At 30.3% G+C, this 18,939-nt stretch overlaps 2 protein-coding genes across 3 annotated transcripts; one reads left to right on the forward strand and one right to left on the reverse strand.

The window, feature by feature from the left end:
• Positions 1-671: 671 nt before the first annotated feature.
• Positions 672-3,898, forward strand: LOC123290844 (rab-like protein 3). Of its 2 annotated transcripts, none has more exons than XM_044871188.1 (5): positions 672-799; positions 1,996-2,205; positions 2,274-2,434; positions 2,518-2,706; positions 3,386-3,898. In XM_044871188.1, exons 1-5 carry the CDS (start codon positions 736-738, stop codon positions 3,503-3,505), a joined length of 744 nt encoding a protein of 247 aa, XP_044727123.1. In that variant the 5' UTR covers positions 672-735; the 3' UTR covers positions 3,506-3,898. The 2 variants fall into 2 exon arrangements, with proteins under 2 accessions (XP_044727123.1, XP_044727125.1); XM_044871190.1 differs by having other exon boundaries at positions 2,274-2,428.
• Positions 3,899-4,398: 500 nt separating this feature from the next.
• On the reverse strand, positions 4,399-8,196 carry LOC123290845. The gene is made up of 3 exons (XM_044871191.1): positions 7,945-8,196; positions 7,594-7,876; positions 4,399-5,405 (listed from the first exon to the last, which is right to left on the reverse strand). The coding sequence occupies exons 1-3, from the start codon at positions 8,106-8,108 to the stop codon at positions 5,181-5,183; spliced, it is 672 nt and encodes a 223-aa protein (XP_044727126.1). The 5' UTR covers positions 8,109-8,196; the 3' UTR covers positions 4,399-5,180.
• Positions 8,197-18,939: the final 10,743 nt, after the last annotated feature.

The following is an 18,939-nucleotide window of genomic DNA, read 5'->3' on the forward strand; positions in this document are numbered from 1 at the left end:
CTTAATAGTATTTTGTCAGATACTGTTGATAACTGGATCATCCAATGAAATCAAATTTTTACCACCAATGGTACCATGTAATGGCATGTATGAATAATTACACTTGTTACTATCCGTGATATATTGTAACATTCGACTAAAAGAAAAAAAACCATTTTTGGTTCGAAACATTTATTTATTTAAATTTCGATTTTTGCTTCAAATTCCTAGATCAATTTTCTGTATTATATAAATACGTATTTCGACTACCAAGTAGTCATCATCAATATGAATTAGCTGATCGTAATTACTCTTTTTTTGTATGTTTGCGGATGTGCAATGTGCCACCAAATTAGCAACGAGTAACATACGCAATAAGAGTAATTATGATTAGCTAATTCATACTGATGATGACTACTTGGTGGTCGAATTACGTATTTATATAATACAAAAAATTGATCTAGAAAATTTTGGCGAAAATCGAATTTTATTTCGAAATATCCTAGAGTTCTCACTTATTATCTTTGATAATATTTATATTTATTTATATGCAAGCCTACTAAGTTCGACAGAAGTCGGTTACAATATGCTTAAAAAGTAACAGAAATTTTGTTTGGGTTATAGAGGTCTATGATTTGATCATCGTTTTAAATTAGATTCATAAAATTGGAACGGAATGTTGAAATCGTTGAAATAAAGAACGTTGTCAACTGTCAAGTGGTTGAGTTGTCAATTTTATGTTTTTAATGTAAAAGTATGGCTAATTCGAATGTCATAGCCGCAATCGATAAAGTGCGGGTTATTGTTTTAGGCGATTCAGGTAAAAATTGTAAATTTCTTTATTAAATATACCATTTTTAATACAGGAAAAGGTAAAAATAAGAGCATTAGCCTTCAATTTGAATATTATACTTATATAGTCGAAACCTATTATAACGACATCGACTAAAACGACGAACCGATTATAATGGTGAAATGGAAAGGCTCGGTACGAATCCTATATAAACATTATATAAATGTATCAGCTATAACAACCTCGAATATACCGACATATCCACTGTTGGGATCAATATTCATTGGAATTATAAATTGACATATCGGTTGTAACGACCAACGCATGTACACACCTACTTTTGTTACATGTGCATATTTTTTCAGTTATTCAAAACGATATTATAATAGTATTTAGAAAAAAGTACTTATCGTTTATAACGACCATTATTTGTCTCTTCAATGTTGCTATAGCCAATTTTGACTGTATCTAGCTCCAAAAATGGGTCGAGACTATGATTTGGAAGCTCACATCAATTCCTCTAAAAACATTTATAGCCTACTTTTATAATAATTATATTTACTTCGAAAAATAATGAAGAAACGGTTGTTCTTTTTTGTTACGCAAATGCATTCGGACGCCGTTTATAATATAGATAAAAGATTCTAGACTGGAAAATGGCGTAAGGATTTTTACATATTTTAAGAAGGCAGTCTATCAAGTAAATGTCTATGTATATCGAATTTTCGACTCTTTTTCGAATTCGTTTTAAATTTAAGTTAGATAACTAACGCTAACCCATATGCTATTTAACAACAGAGGCAACCAGATCAGATTCCCGATCCATTTTTCAGTGTAGGGACTGGTATATATTTGGGGTGGCTTAAATTACCTCATAGTTAAACAAATTCTAAATCTTATTTCGATTTGAGTCCCATATATAGAGAATTAATTACAAGTGATTAAATAATTGCGAATCTATGTTTACTTTATTACATATCCGTGAAATTTTTATTTTTTGTAAAAATATTGTCTGTTACTCTCCCGCTTTGCTGTGCAATTTCAAATCTGAAAGTAGAATATGGTTTAGAATTTTGAAGATTCAGTTCATTCTAATAATTCAGTTTTCTTGGGAATGTTATATTTTCAAATTTTTTTATTTGCTACCGTTCGCTATGATCTGTAATATTGGAACAGGCAACGCGTAATACTTAAGAATTATTTATAAAAATTTGTAATTTTAGGGGTTGGAAAAACATCGTTAGTTCATTTGATAAGTCATAATAAAGTAATTCGTTCTCCCAGTTGGACAATTGGGTGCTCTGTGGAGGTAAAGCTTCATGAATATCGAGAAGGAACTCCTGTTCAAAAACAATATTTTATTGAACTTTGGGACTTAGGAGGTAGCAGTGCTCATAGAAATGCAAGATCAGTGTTTTATACGCCTACACATGGTATTTAAAACTCTTAAGCTATTCCAAATTTGTTGCCTATTTTTTAATCATAATTGCTTACATTACAGGAATGATATTAGTTCATGATTTAACAAATCGTAAAAGTGAAGAAAATTTACAAAAATGGCTATCCGAAGTATTGAATCCAGAGAGTTGTAGTTTTGGAAAAAATTATTCACATTATGATGAATTTGATAGTGAAAACTTTTTGGGCTCCACACAGGTAAAGGTAATTTCCAACCTTTTCCTGATCCTTCTATTGTATTTCAATTTCAAATTATTTTTTTTTTTTAATGTTTTTTTCTCCCTCAGATTCCTATTTTGGTTGTTGGCTCAAAATTAGATTTGTTAGATTCCAAAATAAGAACTTCAAGCCAAAAGTCTAGAAATAATATAGCTGAACAATGCGGATGTGACGAAATATTTATTGATTGTTTGGATGTTAGATCCTTTGCTGCTGGTAGTTCTAATGCTGTTATTTTAAGTCGATTTTTTGATAAGGTACTATTATTTTGGCTCAGTGTATTTTAAATTTAACATGGGATTCCTTTATTAATCACGATGCAATCACGATATGATGTCGTCGTTGCTAATGTTATGTATTTGTGTAAATTGATGGCATCATATCGTAATCACTTTTACCACTAATAAAAGAACATGAGCTAATAATTATTAGGCTTTCAATTGAGAGATATTTAAGAACTAATATTAGCAATTTTTTATGATTTCTTGACAAACAGTACGCTATAAAAATTGCATTATTTGACAATAAAAGTTGATAATAACCATTTTGTTGAAAACAATACGCCTTGAGAAAAATATAATTTTACAACAAAAACATATAAATCAAATTCGAAACAATAACACTTTATTGACAAGGAGCACGGTCATAAAATAATATAATTTGACAACAACAGATTTTCGATTAGCAATATTGAAAATCTTGCTAATCAAACATATGTTATATTTTTGCCTTTTTGTGACGCTGAGATATTAACTTTAATTAGCTTGACAAATTTTAAACTTAAATTTCAATAGATTAATTTAAAACAAATTCACAGTATTATAACTGTTGTTGTTATGGTAATTAATAATATAATAGTACCCGAGCTTGATTTTAAACTTATTAAACGAAAAAATTGAAGTTAATCCTATGTTAATTGGTAAATTCTAATTTTAGGTTATTGAAAGAAAATATTATACCCGGGAAATTACGACTCCTTTTGATAAACGACGTGGTGTATCAACAACTTCATTTTTTGGTCCATATTCACCTCCAAGATTGTATCATATGGATTAAATTAAATAATATTAAAAAAAATCATATTGATTTAAATAAAACGAATTTATATTATTTTTATAAGAATATAATTTTTGACAAAGAAACAAATACGTAGTTCTGCAATTCTCCTCTTTACACCGGCAAACGAAAATAAGGATTCATTAGGCGTATATGAGTGACTAAAGATCATAAATCACAGGAGTCGCTTTGATGGAAGTATCAAATGGTCGTTTAAAATTTTGATTGTAAATTTGCTTTAATTCTTAAGGGACATTCAATTTTCGAATTAATAAACTAATAGAGTATTATGAACGAAACAACTACATTTTTACAAAAATATATATAATACTATTGAAAAGGAGAAATCTATGAAGAGTATTTTACGCATTTTTATTAAATTAAAATCCATTCCAGCCAATAATCAGAGTGTCAAAATGAGGATTCTCTTTCTTGGTACTTTATTTGCGCTTCAAGTAAACGATTTTATTCTAAACATTTAGAACTCACATAATTGCTAATAATGTTAATATATTTTTTCGTCATGTAAAACCTTCGTTATCGCTGCATGCAGTACAAAATGTTTTCCTATTGATGGTTTTTTTTACTAAATTTGTAGTGAATAACTTTGTACAAATACAGCCCATGTTTGAAATAAATACATTGTCTTAAGTGATCTTCAAAAATGACTTTTTAAAACTATGTTTATCAAATACCACAGTTTTTGTTCATAAATAACTCCAATACAATATTATATGGATTCAATGAATTCAGATAAGGATATAAATGAAATAAAAGACTTTTTAAAATTGAATAATTTTTAATAAAGAAACAAATATTCATATTCTATAAAAATTTCAATGATTGATGTTTAATAATACATTAAAATCAAGTAAATTTTTGTATTCTTTCATTTGGAATTATTCAAATATAACATGATAAACCACCCAGATTCACGTAGGTAAGTCATATACTTATTAGCTATGTTAGGTAGGTGTGATTATTGAAGTTATTTTTAGTACCGTTGTAGTGGCGATGTTATCCAAATGATTGCGTAACCCGTACGTATCAAAATATTTACATTTTTTGACAATTACTTCCTGGAACTATAGGCGTTACCACTGACAAAATTCCGAATAGTTAATAGAGTCCGAAGTAAGTACAGGGAAAAAAAAATTTACCTGCTTAATTTCGTACCAAAAAGTGGCAATGAGTGAATTCGTTTCTTTAATTTTATTTTCGAGATACAGCAATAGTCTACTTTCATATTTAAAATATTTGCTCGCCCGTGGGTTATTTGGTTTATAGAACTCTCTCACATGTCAATGCTCATGGCTCTGCCCTGTTAATATTTTTAACCTTTATAAATTTTGGATTAAATACACTCAAGTTATATCAATTAACGAAAAAAAAGTTACCTCGCGAACGCTTAACAACTTGTTTTTTGTTCAGAATCATTAAAATTTTTGAGAATATGTATTTTAAATATTTAGTATAACATATTCTTTTGAAAAAAGATCTTAGAAAAAGATGGCTAATATATTTTTTTTAAAGAAAACATAATTACTATTCAGGATTAATAACTAATTTGAAAAACAAAACAATAAATATATTAATACTTTGGTATATGAGGTAATTATTGTAAAAATGTAAAAAGCTTTTCTTATATTAAATACGTAGTAGGTTGATTTTTAAGTTAAAAACAATTCGTTGGTTTCACCTCTTTCCACCAATTTAATTCATAATGATACTTTTGTAGTTCAATACCTTCTCTTGGTACTGGAAATATATAACCACCAAATTCTTTTTTTGGAAGCGGTGGCATTATTAATCTAGGTGGAAAACATTCTAGTGATTTCATTGCTTTACAATCTGGTGGAAGTACTCTTCGTTTCCAACCAATCCGTTTATACATTTGTGTCTGGAATAAAAACAAAATATTTCCGTTTTATTAGATGAATCTGTCACAGCTGATTTTTCGACAAGCTAATCCAAAAAGAAATGCTAGAAAATGAAAAATCTAGAATTGGGCTTGGGTATTGAGTTTTTAGTGGTCTCACACAGCCCGAATCGACCTTCCTAAGACTCACTCTTTGTACACAACAGATTACTCGTAGATGCAATCAAGGAAATAAAACCGAAAAAACAGTCTAACTGAGGAATTGACTCCTCGTCAGTAGTAGGAGCCAATGGAAAAAGTTTGCCTAAGTGTCATATACATACTTAATAAAGTCATATACATGCGAACTTGTGCTTTCTCGATTTACCCCCATAAGGAGGGACCGAAGAGGCCAACTTCCGGACACCTCTTTCTCTTTACTTTACATTTAAAAGAACTATTGTATTTTATATTAAGTATTTGAAAAAATAAAATTCGGATTTTAGCCGAAAGCTCGTTATTGAGGAAAATAAAGATTATCTTTAGGTTTCGGCCAAAAATTTAATTTGAAATTAACTAGATATTATATTTTGGACGACTTTAAGTATTTTTTGACTCGTGACAATTTTTGTCAAACTTTACCGTTTCCGATATATAAGCGTTTAAAAAAAATAAAGTACAAATTTTTGTCGAAAATTCGTTATTAACGAAAATAAAGATTATTTTATGATTCTGGTCAAAAATTTGATGTGAAAATTATATAACTTTTTATTTTGAACAATTCTAAACACTTTTCAATTCTTGATATTTTTTACCTTATCTCACCGTTTTCGATATATAAACGTTTGAAGAAAAAAAAACGTGCTGTTGAAGAAAACTTGTTTTTGGTGAATATAAAGATTATTTTGTGATCCAAAATTTGATTTGAAAACGACATGACTCTATATTTTGGACAATTTTGACAATTTTTATCTTACCTCACCATTTTCGATATATAAGCGTTTGAAAAAATAAAATAATAATTAAAAATGTATTTTTTTTAAGTATAGCTGAAATTAAGACTTAAAGATGCGTTTTTTTAAATGCCTATACATCGAAAACGATGACGTAAAGAAAAAAAATTCAAGAATCAAAAAGTCTAAATTATTATTATTATTATTTATTTATTTAAAGTCGCTTTTTAACGGCGGGGTCATTAAATATCATATGGTTTTTAAATCAAATTTTTGTCCAGAATCACAAAATAATCTTTATTTTATGTTAATAAGAAATTTTTGGCAAAAATTTGTACTTTATTTTTTTTAAATGCTTATATATCAAAAACGGGGAGGTTTCGTGAAAATTGTCACGGTTCAAAAAATACTTAAAATCGTCCAAAATATAATATCTAGTTAATTTCAAAATAAATTTTTGGCCGGAACCACAAGATAATCTTTATTTTCCTCATTAACGAGTTTTCGGCGAAAGTCCGCATTTAAATTTTTCAAATATTTTTATGAATAAACATTAAATGCTGGGAATTGTTCATAATATAAAATACCATGATTTTTTCAAATATGAAGTAAAGAGAATGTGGTATCCAGAAGTAGGGTACTTCTGCCTCACTCTATGAGGGTAAATCGAAAAAGCACAAGTTCGCATGTATATGACCTTGTTAAGCACAGTCAGGCTAACATTTTCCACCGGCTCCTATAAAAATCTACTGACGGGGAGTCTATTCCTTAGTCAAATGCTTTATTTCGTACAGTAATGATGTAGGATTTACTTGTTATATTAGTGACGTATGTTTGACTCTAGTGAATGGAAAATGCTTGATTGGTTCATGTCCCGATTGGAGATTTAAGTTCGGGTTCACGATCGGATTTGTTAAAGAAATGCAAGGATTATAGACCGATATCTAACAACTAAAAAAGTCGTTTAATACAACAAGTCCGCAATATTTTCAATAACTCTTTCATAAAGAAATACCGATACTAAGAAAGTCATAAAATTTATTTATAGTACATTACTTTGTGAGACAAGGCTGTTAACTTATTTTGAACTCCAAAATCGAGGTTAAATGACGATATCTTTAAGTTTTGTATTTGTTGTTTAAATACTACAATTTAATATGCATGGTTGGAGTCGTAATCAGACTTTTTTTGCTAGTCATCGGCCTATTACTATTGATGATAATCATGAGAAAAAACTGACGAAATATAAGTATCTAGATATAAAAATTAACTTTTACCATAATATTTAGTTCAAAAACATATAACTCTATCCTTCCTTCTTCAAATGTGGGATCCGTTATAGTATATACTCCATCAGACGATATATATTGAATTATTAGGCCGTTTTTCTGGAAAGCTCGGTAAATTTGAGCTTCTTCTATAGCCGTTATTTCTTCATTTAAAACACAAATTTCAACATCAGTTTCCCAAGGTAATGTTTTTGATAATCTGATTTGCCCCCATAAAGCACCATAGCATAAGAAATGTGTCAAGGCAAATTTTGTTAAAATTGAATGTGTTCTGTAAAAAAAATAATAAATGAATATTTTAGATATAATTAATTTTTTTAAATATTTGTAACATCTAACCGGAATGCCAAGTCGTGTAAATCAGTCTGAAATTCTTCAGATCGCTTACATATTCGAACAATTCCTGTATTTTGGTTGATTGTTTCTCGTAATACAATCCAGAAAATTAATAATACAGTAGATATTAGAAAAGTAGATAAAATTCTAGTTAATGTAATTCTCATATTTTGTCATTCAATTTGTTTATATCACAATTGCATTTTTATCTAGAGACACTCAGAATGGTTTCTGACACTTCTGACATTCTAATAAATGTCTTTTGAGATTTCGAGGTATAAATAAAAAACATTTTGGTAAAGCGAGAATGAATCAATGAGAATCCGTGAATAAATAATAATGCAGTTTGTGTTCGCAAAAGGAAAGCTACCGTACTTTGCGTACAGATGCCTTTAAGTCATTGTTACTTTCGACGTTGTGTCGCTAGATGTCTCGAGTTTCATATTTTAGAAATAAGATAAGATAAAAATAATTTTAAAATTTTTTTGTGATTTAAAATATATTAGCTTGAAAACTGTTATTAAAATAAGTTCGAATATTGTTATTAAAATCACATCGCTTAACATATTATAAATTTTTAAAGTTATTTGAGAATCGTAAGATCGTCTGATTAATATTTTTGGCTGATAAACCCTTTTAGGACGTATAACACACATTTGTAACAGCAAACCAGTACCTAGATGTTTGGAAAAGCTTTACTATAATATTTTAAATAAAATTTTACTTAGCTACGTACTATCGTTTAGAGTCCAATGAGAAAACCCATGTTGCCAGATTCGTAAGTAGTTAGTTTTCCCCAGCACTTTTTAAGGATGCTACAACACCTTAAGACTAAATTCAACTGATTTATTATTCAAAGATTAATTTTACAATGCATAACTAAATCCCAACCACCATATTCGATATTTTTTCCCACACTGACTTATTTATTTTTTAGTTGCTACAGAACTAAACATTAATATTAGACATTTTTTGTTAATTAATTTGTTTTAACACTGCTTGCTGCTTCCATTAAACTACACGCACCCGTGATATCAAGATCGCATTCGTAGTCTTCTCCCACTACCTGCTCATCCGCCTCTACGAACAACTTTCCACTGTGATCCGACAGCCCATCGACCAAATTCAAAACCAATGCCGCTACCACCACCACCTTGACGTGATCCTCTGGCCTTTCCTCCTCGTGGTAACCCCTAACCAGCACTACTCCAACCAGAAACTGTCTGGCTTTCTTCTGGCTTATTCCCGTCACATTCACTACATTCATTTCCTCAGGAAAATCTCGCACCTTCGCAATCTGGATTTGGACATCTCCAATCATCATCTCCAGATTCTGTGCTTTAATTTCCTCAGGCAAATCTTGCAGCTCCGAAACCTTGGAAAAAAAGGAAAAAAAAATATTAGACATTTTTTGTTAATTCATTTGTTTTAACACTGCTTGCTGCTTCCATTAAACTACAGACTGATTGGCCGATAATTTTTTATGTAGTATGTTTAAAGGTAAGTATTTTACAAGAAGTTATTGACCATAAAATTCGTGCAAAAATGATTGAAAGTTTGCAAATGTCGAAAGAATTGAAAAATGTATTTGTTTTTTATAATTGCACTCCATTTTTAAACCTTTTCGACTTTTGCTAACTTATTACTGCCATTTTCTTTCACTTTTTTGTATTGTCAATAACTTTCTTTTAACCATAGAATAATATATGCTTTTAACATATGCGATACAAAAACAATCATTGAAAAAGACGAAACTCGAAAAACTCAATCTACTCAAGCCTCATAAATATTTATCAACTCTCATAATGGCAGACAAAAAGAAGCATTTCGAAGAAAATTTTGATTCATTATGATCTCACAGTCTATTCGCAACAACAATTACTTATAAAAACTCTTTAGTCCAATCAGACCTTAGAAGTTGTAGCACCCCATTAAAAAGTGGCCCCATCATTTCCGAATCTGAAAATATGAGTTTTCTAATCCTTCGATGATTCCGGCAAACAACTCGTATGAAACATTTTGGTTCACTAATTCTTCATACATACTCAAATCCATCAAGCTTGAATTGTTTATACGAGCAGCAGCAATTGTCACGAGCAGCAGAAAAGTGGTGAATAAAGATATGAAATTAATTATCGTTTTTAATTTTGAAAATTTCTCTTAAAATTACTAATATTCAAAACTTTATAATTAGCGAACTTGTAGAGAATTTATCTATTATGTGACTGTAATTACACCTTAGTCATTTCAAAATATCAAAAGAAAGTATCGGATTGAGAGCGTGAAAAGAAAAATAGAAACAAAACAAATAACAAGAGCTAAAAAATGAGCAAAATTAAAAGGTCTTTCTTTTATCTTGAACAGTGATTCCACTGCTAAATAAAATATTATAGTTACGTGTGAGAGGAAAAACTGCTATAAAAGTTCCGTGTAGAGAAGGCTAGGTTGAGATTGAAGAGTTCGTTCGCGGTGCAGACAATTATTCGGAGGAATAAGGTCCATGATGTCCTATATGTGTTATTTCACTTTCTAGTTAATTTTGAAAAGCTTCGTAGACCTCCTTCATGTGTTACTACTATATTTCATTACACTAGCCCATCACAACTATGTAAATTAATTTTAATAATTTTTACGGTTTTTGGTACACTTTAATAAACTTGGATTGGCCATGTGAAGAAAATAATGGAAAAAATTGTTATTGATATCTATAAAAAATTGAAGGCGGCTTTATCTTAAAAACTATAATACACTCCCTGAGCCACACAAAACTTCGATACGATCGATAATTGTGCTTTAAGAAGGAACTTACACTACATTCATAATGAAAAAATACAATTGGTAACTTTTGCGGGTTTCGATTGTCTGCTCGTGTGGGCAATTGACACTTTTCATACTTGTTGCACAATATGTGTAATAGAATGAATAACGCATGCATTCATTGGATTGTTATGTATAAAAAATATATCTGTATAATAAAATAAGAATACATTTGAGCGAATGGAATGACATTTATTTAGAAAAATATGTAAACAATTTGGTCAGTAAAAATAGTATTGTTTAATGTAGTAATTCGGTGTTCAATGTAATAGTTCAGATCATTTCAATTATAAACGATTTGAAATAAATTTGAGAGAAACTATTTCATTAATTATACTTGTTAAAAATAAATTTTGGTATTTTCAAAGCTGTTAGCTTAATACATTAGTCGCGTTATAAAGAAGTCGCAGTATCAATTGTTAATAAAAAAAACGACGGGTTGCACTCTGGGAGTGCCGGCAGAAGTGAAAACTTGAATATTAACGTTGTGCTTTTTTGATATTTTGGAATGGCCAGGGAATAATTTTGCACGAATTGCTTTAATTATCAGTATAAAAGTACTATCATTTATGAGGTAGAATACAATATTTATTTATTGCGCTATCGTACACAAACATGACAATTTCATGAACGAACATTTTTTACCCATTACAAAAAAAGTGTATAAAGCCGCTAAAGAAGCCTTCACTTAAAAAAAAACCAAAAACAAAAAAAAATTTATTTTTAATAAAAAGGCAACCGCACACAGTGTTCCCAAGCGGTCACCCATCCAAGTACTGACTGTACCCAATGTTGCTTAACTTCAGTGATCGGACGAGATACGCTTTTTCGATCAGGCCACGTATCCTGACGCGAGTTTAACATTTTTTACCCATTACAAAAAAAGTGTACAACGCCGCTAAAGAAGTTTTCACTTCGAAAATTTGTATAAACAAATTAAATCCAGTTTTAGCTAGGAAAGTTTTAAATTCAATATTAATAGATATTTCAATTACGAACGAGGCGTATTTGAATTTTTTCAAAACATCTCTATTAGGTTAAATTTATTGCAAAATAAAGTTCGTTGCGCATCAATTAGTCCCATTATACCCACATTTTCGCTCATATCATCTCTTTTAATAGAGCTAGTGGATTGTGTATAAACACTTATTTCATTGAAGAAGGATCTTTAGGACCCGATCGTCCTCTACAACCCACCCACGAACGTCTAAAAAAAAAAAAAAAAAAAACAAATTTTATAATTATCTTTCTAAGCTGAATGCAAAAGATCCCATCTCGATCCATCTTACTACAGATTTTTCATAATTTTCATGGATTTTCTAGTTAAATTGAGTATATTAACAATACTGTTTATGTAAATTTTTCTAGCATAAAGATATCTGCATTCTGTGAAATAAAGTCATTTGGTTTTCTTTTTAATAATAAAACTGTCTAAGGAACGAAAATTACATCGTAGATTTTCGAAATGCCAATAATTGGTGTATGAGTTTTGCATAACAAGTAGGTATTTAATTTAATGCCACAAGTTGGTATTTATATCAGCATTTAATACAACGTCTAATGGCAGACACTAAACGAATACGCCCGCTGCGCTGTTCTCGTTATTTTCCTGCGGTGTATGTGTATATGTTTTCTGTTGAATCTGTAATGTAGAAATAAAGTGGAAATTTCACAAAGAAAATGAAGATTTCATTTTACATTAACATTTAGTCGCGGTGCCCGTCAGCATGTGATATTATTGATAAATATACATCTCATTATTATGAACAGCATCTATTTGAACAGCTTTTTTCCTTCGGAAATTATCATAAATGCTCTATCAAAGGACTTTTTATGTTAAATTCTTACAGTTGATGAGGTACCACTTTTGTTTGTTGAATACAGGTAACTAGCTTTTTTCCGCGGCTTCGATAATAATTCATTTCATTAAATTCACTAAATGATGATGATTATTATTAATTCATTAAGTAATTTATTAATTGATTTAGAGAACATAACTTGTGCCCAATTTATCCCTTCTACATGCCACTCACATTTATTTTCTGTGGGGGGGGGGTTTATTTTTTTCCTGAAACAACCCAAAAACTTAGGGTAGCTTTTTTTGGTTTAAAAAATGGCCATTTGACTGTTTCTATGGAAGAGGAGAGTATAAAAATTGGAGCATTAGTGTTTTGGCAACATCCGGAATATATTATCTGTAAGCTTTTCTGAACAAAATCAATTGACGAAATGTGGTCATCTTTATGTATTTTTAATGCTATAATGATTTCAAAACTATATTCCAAATAGGTTATTTTTGTAGTTTAGGAGAAACAGTTGGGAGGTTACACAATTAGGAGGTTAATCAATTTGGGAGGTTACACAATTGTTAACAACTTTTTCTCCAGACTATTCTCCCAAAAAATCCAAAAGTTTATATTTTGAAGAAATATATATAATTACTTATTGTTGTTGTTTACTGATAATTATGCATACGATATTTACATCATGGTCTATTCGATTATTTTTAATATAAGTGTATGTATGTAATGAGTGTATTTTTTACAATTCTCTTTAATTAAAATTTATATAAATTGGTTATCGTTTTTCTGCTTTTCCGGAAAAACGACTCGGAAAATCAAAATTCGGCACTCTATCTTTTTTAGAAAAAAAAAAAAATTACTTACAAATTTAACCAGAACATTTTTGAGAAAAATGAACGAATCGAAAGGTATTAAGCGTTATTTGTATTATATACACATAAAAAAAAACTTTTAAGACATAAAACAAAAAGGAAACCGACTTCAAAAGAAATACTTTTCCAAAACAAATAAATATGCACTAAAAAGTAAAAAAATAACGATAATATAATGTAGTTAAAATTATTTTTATTTTTGGAGTCGGTGTCAGATAAGGAAACAATTGTGACAGAACAGTTTGCTACATTAGCTTGGCTGACACCGACTCCAAAAATAAAAATAGTTTTAACTACATTATATTATCGTCATTTTTTTTACTTTTTAGTGCATATTAATTTGTTTTGGAAAAGTTTTTATTTTGAAGTCGGTTTTCTTTTTGTTAAAAGTTTTTTTTTATTTTGTGTTTTTTAGTGAATCTGAAGTATTGATATTGAGTTATTGAGTTATTGAGTACTCTTGTCGTGCATACTTAATGCAAATTTAAGACTTGTATGATTTTCTCATGGATGCCGTTGTCAGAACTGGACCAAAAGGTTTACCCAGTCGAAAGTTTCTCGGTTTACCCAGTCGAAAGTTCTGATGTAACAAACATAAAATAAAAGTTGATTGAGAACCTCCTCTTGAGATGAGATGATGGAGAACCTCCTCTTTTTTTTGAAGTCGGTTAAAAATGAGTCTTATTTCTGCTTTTCCCGACAAACCGTTCAGAAAATCGAAATTTTGCTCTCTTGCTTTTTTGTAGGAAAAAATATTTTCTAATATTAGCTGAAATTTAAACGAGATGCCGAAACACTTTTTTTTTTTTTTTTAGTTTTTATTCTGCCCCCCCCCCCCCCTCCAAAGTTACCATGAAAAATTCTTAAATGATCGGCCTTATAGGTATACTGACGGGCCTCGGGACTAAATATTTTAAATTATTGCTACGTTGTTTTGCATATATTTCATAATTGAAACTTCTTCATTTATGCAGTTTCTTTTACATAATTTGTGTACAACTTATTACTTTGTTTACTATGACGGATTTATTTTAAGGGTTCATTTTTGTTTATATTTATTAGTAACATTTTATAAACCTAAAATAGAGAAAAAAGTTTACAGTATATTATTCTTAGTTTTCGCATTTTATGGTTTATATATATTTTAGGGTTGAGCTAATGAATGAAAAAACTACATTCACTTTCGAAGGTGAGCTTCACACTTTAGCGAATATTAATTTCATACAGGAATAGAACATAATCTGCTTTTGAAAATTTAAGATACCGACGTCCCAAAGGTAGTGAAATAAAGTTTTAGAAGTTCAAGAGGCCAGTCGAACATATGACAACAACATTCTTGAAAATTCCTTGAAAATAAAGAGAAATTTGGTAATCTTTTATATTCTAGGTAGAAACGAAAATTAGAAGTAAGCAGAAGCTTGGCGTGGACAGATCACAAGTACATCGTAACACTTTCCTTTGTAGATATTTAAACAATTTTCGCTTCGGCTAACACCGTGGCCGAATATCCGGTATTCGATTGTTTGACCAAAAAATTATTCGTCCCATCACTTGTTTTTACTATACCTGAGACTTGAATCTGAGCTCGTGAACAAGAGCTCGAGCAAAATGGGATTTTGCTCGAATTCTAATGAATAAGTACCTATATATAAATAAAAAATTTGGCTTCTAATAAAGCTTTCGTAGTTTTCATCTGACAGGAAAAGGTACAGTTATAGAAAATAATAACAGAAAATGATCTTTGTTTTTTGCTTCTATATGTTGTTGAAAAATGTTTATTTCCTTACTTCTTTTTATTTGAGCTTTCAAAGAAAATATTTTTTAATTGAATTTGCTTATAATACTAAAGGGAAAACAGTAATAAAACTGATGGGGCAAGAATAACCCTTGTGTAACATACAATGGATACCAACCGTAAATGGTTATTACATGTATTGAATAACAAAGTACCCCATTTAATATAAAATCATCCCCTTTGAGTTTTATTTAATAAAAATAATTGATTATCTACCATATAATTGTATTGCATTTTGGTTAATAATATAAAATTTTATTATTAGATTATTAATAATACAAACATATTAAAAATGAAAATTATTTATTGATATGTCAATGAGGAATTTCTAAAGAGGGTCATATTATTATCACTGCAATATTGTATTATTTAGTATTTTAATAACAAAACAAATGAGTATTTCTATCTGAAGTATAGATGGACCACAGCTTCCCTTCGTAATTTTAGATTAGAACAAGTGAAGTAAATGCTATGACCTGAAATGAAATTTTTCAACGAATCTATAAATATATAGGAGACTTTCTATAGATATAGATAGATAGATAGATAGTCACTCATCACGATATCTCTGGAACTATAAGACCTAGAGACTTGAAATTTGGGAGGAATATTCCTTTTGCCAAGTAAAGGTCAGCTAAGAACGGATTTTACGAAATTCCACCCACAAGGGGGGTTGCGGGGGTGTTCATGAATAAAAAATTCATATTTTTCAATTATTTCTTTTAATAGTTCAAAACTTGGTCAGAATGTTTTAAATTACATTTAGAAATTTTTTTAACATTCGGAGGGTAGAAAGGTGTAGCGAGAAAGTGGGAAGGAAATATCGAATATTTACAAATATACCTAAGTGGGGTATCAAATAAAAGAGCATGACGTGTACATTACAAAACTGTTATCCAACGCAAGGAAATGTGGAGGGAGGGGTGCAAGTGGGGATGTTGCCCAGCAAAGCGGGCGGGTAACAGCTAGTATTTAATAAAAAAACTATTAAATTCCAAATTAATTCCACAAAAGCTTTGTAATCCCTGTCTATAGTGTTCCAAAAACTTATCACTGATAAAGTTTCAACTAAATGTTGTGAATAACACCATGCAACTCACAGTTACTCGTAAGCTAGACAAATTTGAGGAAGCTTAGAGTGTCTCGCTTTTCCTGAGTTATAATGGAAAAACATTCTGGAAGACTACGATCACTCCATTTTCATCCACACAAAAGAAGGAGTAGTCATCGAAGAGTTTCATTAATCTGCTCGGCAAGTGGCTTTTGCTGTGATGGTATGTCAATTGCACTGTTAATATTGTTTAAAAGATCAGCTACAATCAATGAGTATAACGCAGTCATTGAAATCAAATTTATGCTCAAATATCTAAGTATTATACCGATTCGGAAAGTATAATATTTTTGATCGGCCAGCGTTATCAGCTACATTTGGCCACAATGGTCAACAATCTGAACACTTTACCTAAATGATTGGTTTCTATATTCTTAATTGTTACTGGTATAAAACATGTTCATTTTTTGGAAATTCTGTAGTATTAAGTTTAAATCTATATTTTTCAGATGGTCATGGGTCACCCAGATTTTTATCTTTTAATCTTTCTTTATACTACCTACTTATATTTATAATTAAATTCAAGATGTAGGTGGAGAAAAAGACATTGGTGGAAGGCAAATAACTCATCTAGTACGTACACAGATAGAATGCCAGGGAAGCATCGGCCTAGAAAGTACCAGGAAAGCCTAGAATGCCATCATTGGCCGATAATCGACTAGCCAACGACCGGCCGGATTCTTGTTTGACATGCTTGGCATGGCGTTATCATCCAATAATCAGCCAGTCCTAGGTGAATTATTGGGATCAATCCTTGGCCGATGATTGAACATTGGCCGCCATTCCCTCAATACCTAACCGATCATCATTCTTTGTATGGGCGCTGCCGAGATTCGAAGTCGAAGTGTCTCAGTCGACAAACCGTAGTGTTTTCTGACACAAACTAAAAACTACGCAGCATGTATGTATTAACTTTTACTTACGATCTCGGTTACGTTATAAATAGGGTTGAAAACAAATTATTACACGGCATTCGATAGAAATAAATGGAACAGAATGTCAATGTTTTGTGTAAACAGATACGGCTTTCACGAAGCATATGATCTTTATCACCATATGCTTCGGCAGGTCCAGAACTAGGGCGTGGTAAAGAAGGCACCCGCCACCAGCGCATAAGAAATAGGGGCGCGAAACAAAACGTATGTTTTATACGTAAAACAAATAGTGAATAAAGAATCATGTAAAAGAAGAATTTTTTATGAAACCCACTAATTATGGGTCATTTTTATCAGCTGCGATGTCTGTTTTTCGCTAGCTATCATTTATGTGCTTCTATCTAATTCCGGGGCCAAGACTCCAAAGTCTTAAAACTCATTAGAGCTAGATTCATTTTGATCACAAATTATGTAGCAAATTTAGTAGGATAACATACTTGGTTTATCAAAATTGGATAAAATTTGGATGTGATAGAGCAAAATTAAATTTTTTGTTTTCTGATGACGTCATAAAGTTTAAATATTCGATTTTTTTGATAACACAGGCCAATTTGATCCGATCTTTTTGGAATTTTTTTTAAACCCAACAATTTTGGGCCATTCTATTCAGCAGTAATGGCAATTTTTCGCTACCTATCACATTTAAGCTTAATTCTCGGACTAAAACTCCAAACTCTTGAAACTCATTATAGCTAGGTTCATTTTTATCACAAATTTGAAAAGTATGACCCCAATTTTGTAGGATTACATACTTGGTTTATCAAAATTGGATAAAATTTGGATGTGATAGAGCAAAGTAAAAGTTTATAGATTCTGATGACGTCATAAAATTAATAAATTCGATTTTTTTGATAACTCAGGCCAATTTGAACTGATATTTTTGGAATTTTTTTTGAAACCCAACAATTTTGGGTCATTCTTTTCAGCTGTGATGGCAATTTTTCGCTGGCTATCACATATATACTTAATTCCGGGACCAGGATTCCAAGTTCTTGAAACTCATTATAGCTAGGTTCATTTTGATCACAAATTTGAAAAGTATTACCCAAATTTAGTAGGATTTCATACTTGGTTTATCAAAATTATCAATATGGTACTTTTTGATACCTTTTAATGAACAACCAATATATTAATAATAATTACAATTTTAATCCAATTTTGGTTATATTACTGTGCATTATTTACTTTATTTACTATCAACAAAATTTCGATTTTGGAGGTTAATCAGTTCCTTATGCAAAATACCCTAGTATCATTGAGGAGAGTAATGAGTTCCTTGTTTTGCTCAGAAACATAGAGAGAAATCAATACTTTAATTTGATACTCTATCATTTGAATGAATTTAAAAATTTTATCAATTAATTGTACAGACTCTTTACGGTAAAATGACACGATTATGGTGACTCTCACCCATTTAGCCTTTACCCTTATGTTAAATACTATAAGTATACGAATTTTCATCAAAATTAGAGTTAGAGACTATCCCGATATATGTAAGGCGCAACCTAAATACTTGACTCCGGTGCTATGTACCCGCGTTACGGCCTTGTGTTTCGGTAAAAATGGATACAAAGTGCTGTCACAGTGTTATTTTTGAAAAACAATGCTTTTCTACTTACACTCAATGTCATTGTAAATAGTTCATACACTAGGTCGTATAGAAAAT

This window comes from Chrysoperla carnea, chromosome 1, assembly GCF_905475395.1.
Source record: "Chrysoperla carnea chromosome 1, inChrCarn1.1, whole genome shotgun sequence".
NCBI lineage: Eukaryota > Metazoa > Arthropoda > Insecta > Neuroptera > Chrysopidae > Chrysoperla > Chrysoperla carnea.

Coding starts and splice junctions, on each gene's coding strand:
- LOC123290845 (XM_044871191.1), bottom strand. CDS start 8,108: ATGAGAATTACATTAACTAGAATTTTATCTACTTTTCTAATATCTACT. Junction 7,877..7,944: donor TTACACGACTTGGCATTCCG/GTTAGATGTTAC, acceptor TTTTTTTTACAG/AACACATTCAATTTTAACAA. Junction 5,406..7,593: donor TTTTTGAACTAAATATTATG/GTAAAAGTTAAT, acceptor TTTTTATTCCAG/ACACAAATGTATAAACGGAT.
- LOC123290844 (XM_044871188.1), top strand. CDS start 736: ATGGCTAATTCGAATGTCATAGCCGCAATCGATAAAGTGCGGGTTATT. Junction 800..1,995: donor TATTGTTTTAGGCGATTCAG/GTAAAAATTGTA, acceptor TTGTAATTTTAG/GGGTTGGAAAAACATCGTTA. Junction 2,206..2,273: donor GTTTTATACGCCTACACATG/GTATTTAAAACT, acceptor CTTACATTACAG/GAATGATATTAGTTCATGAT.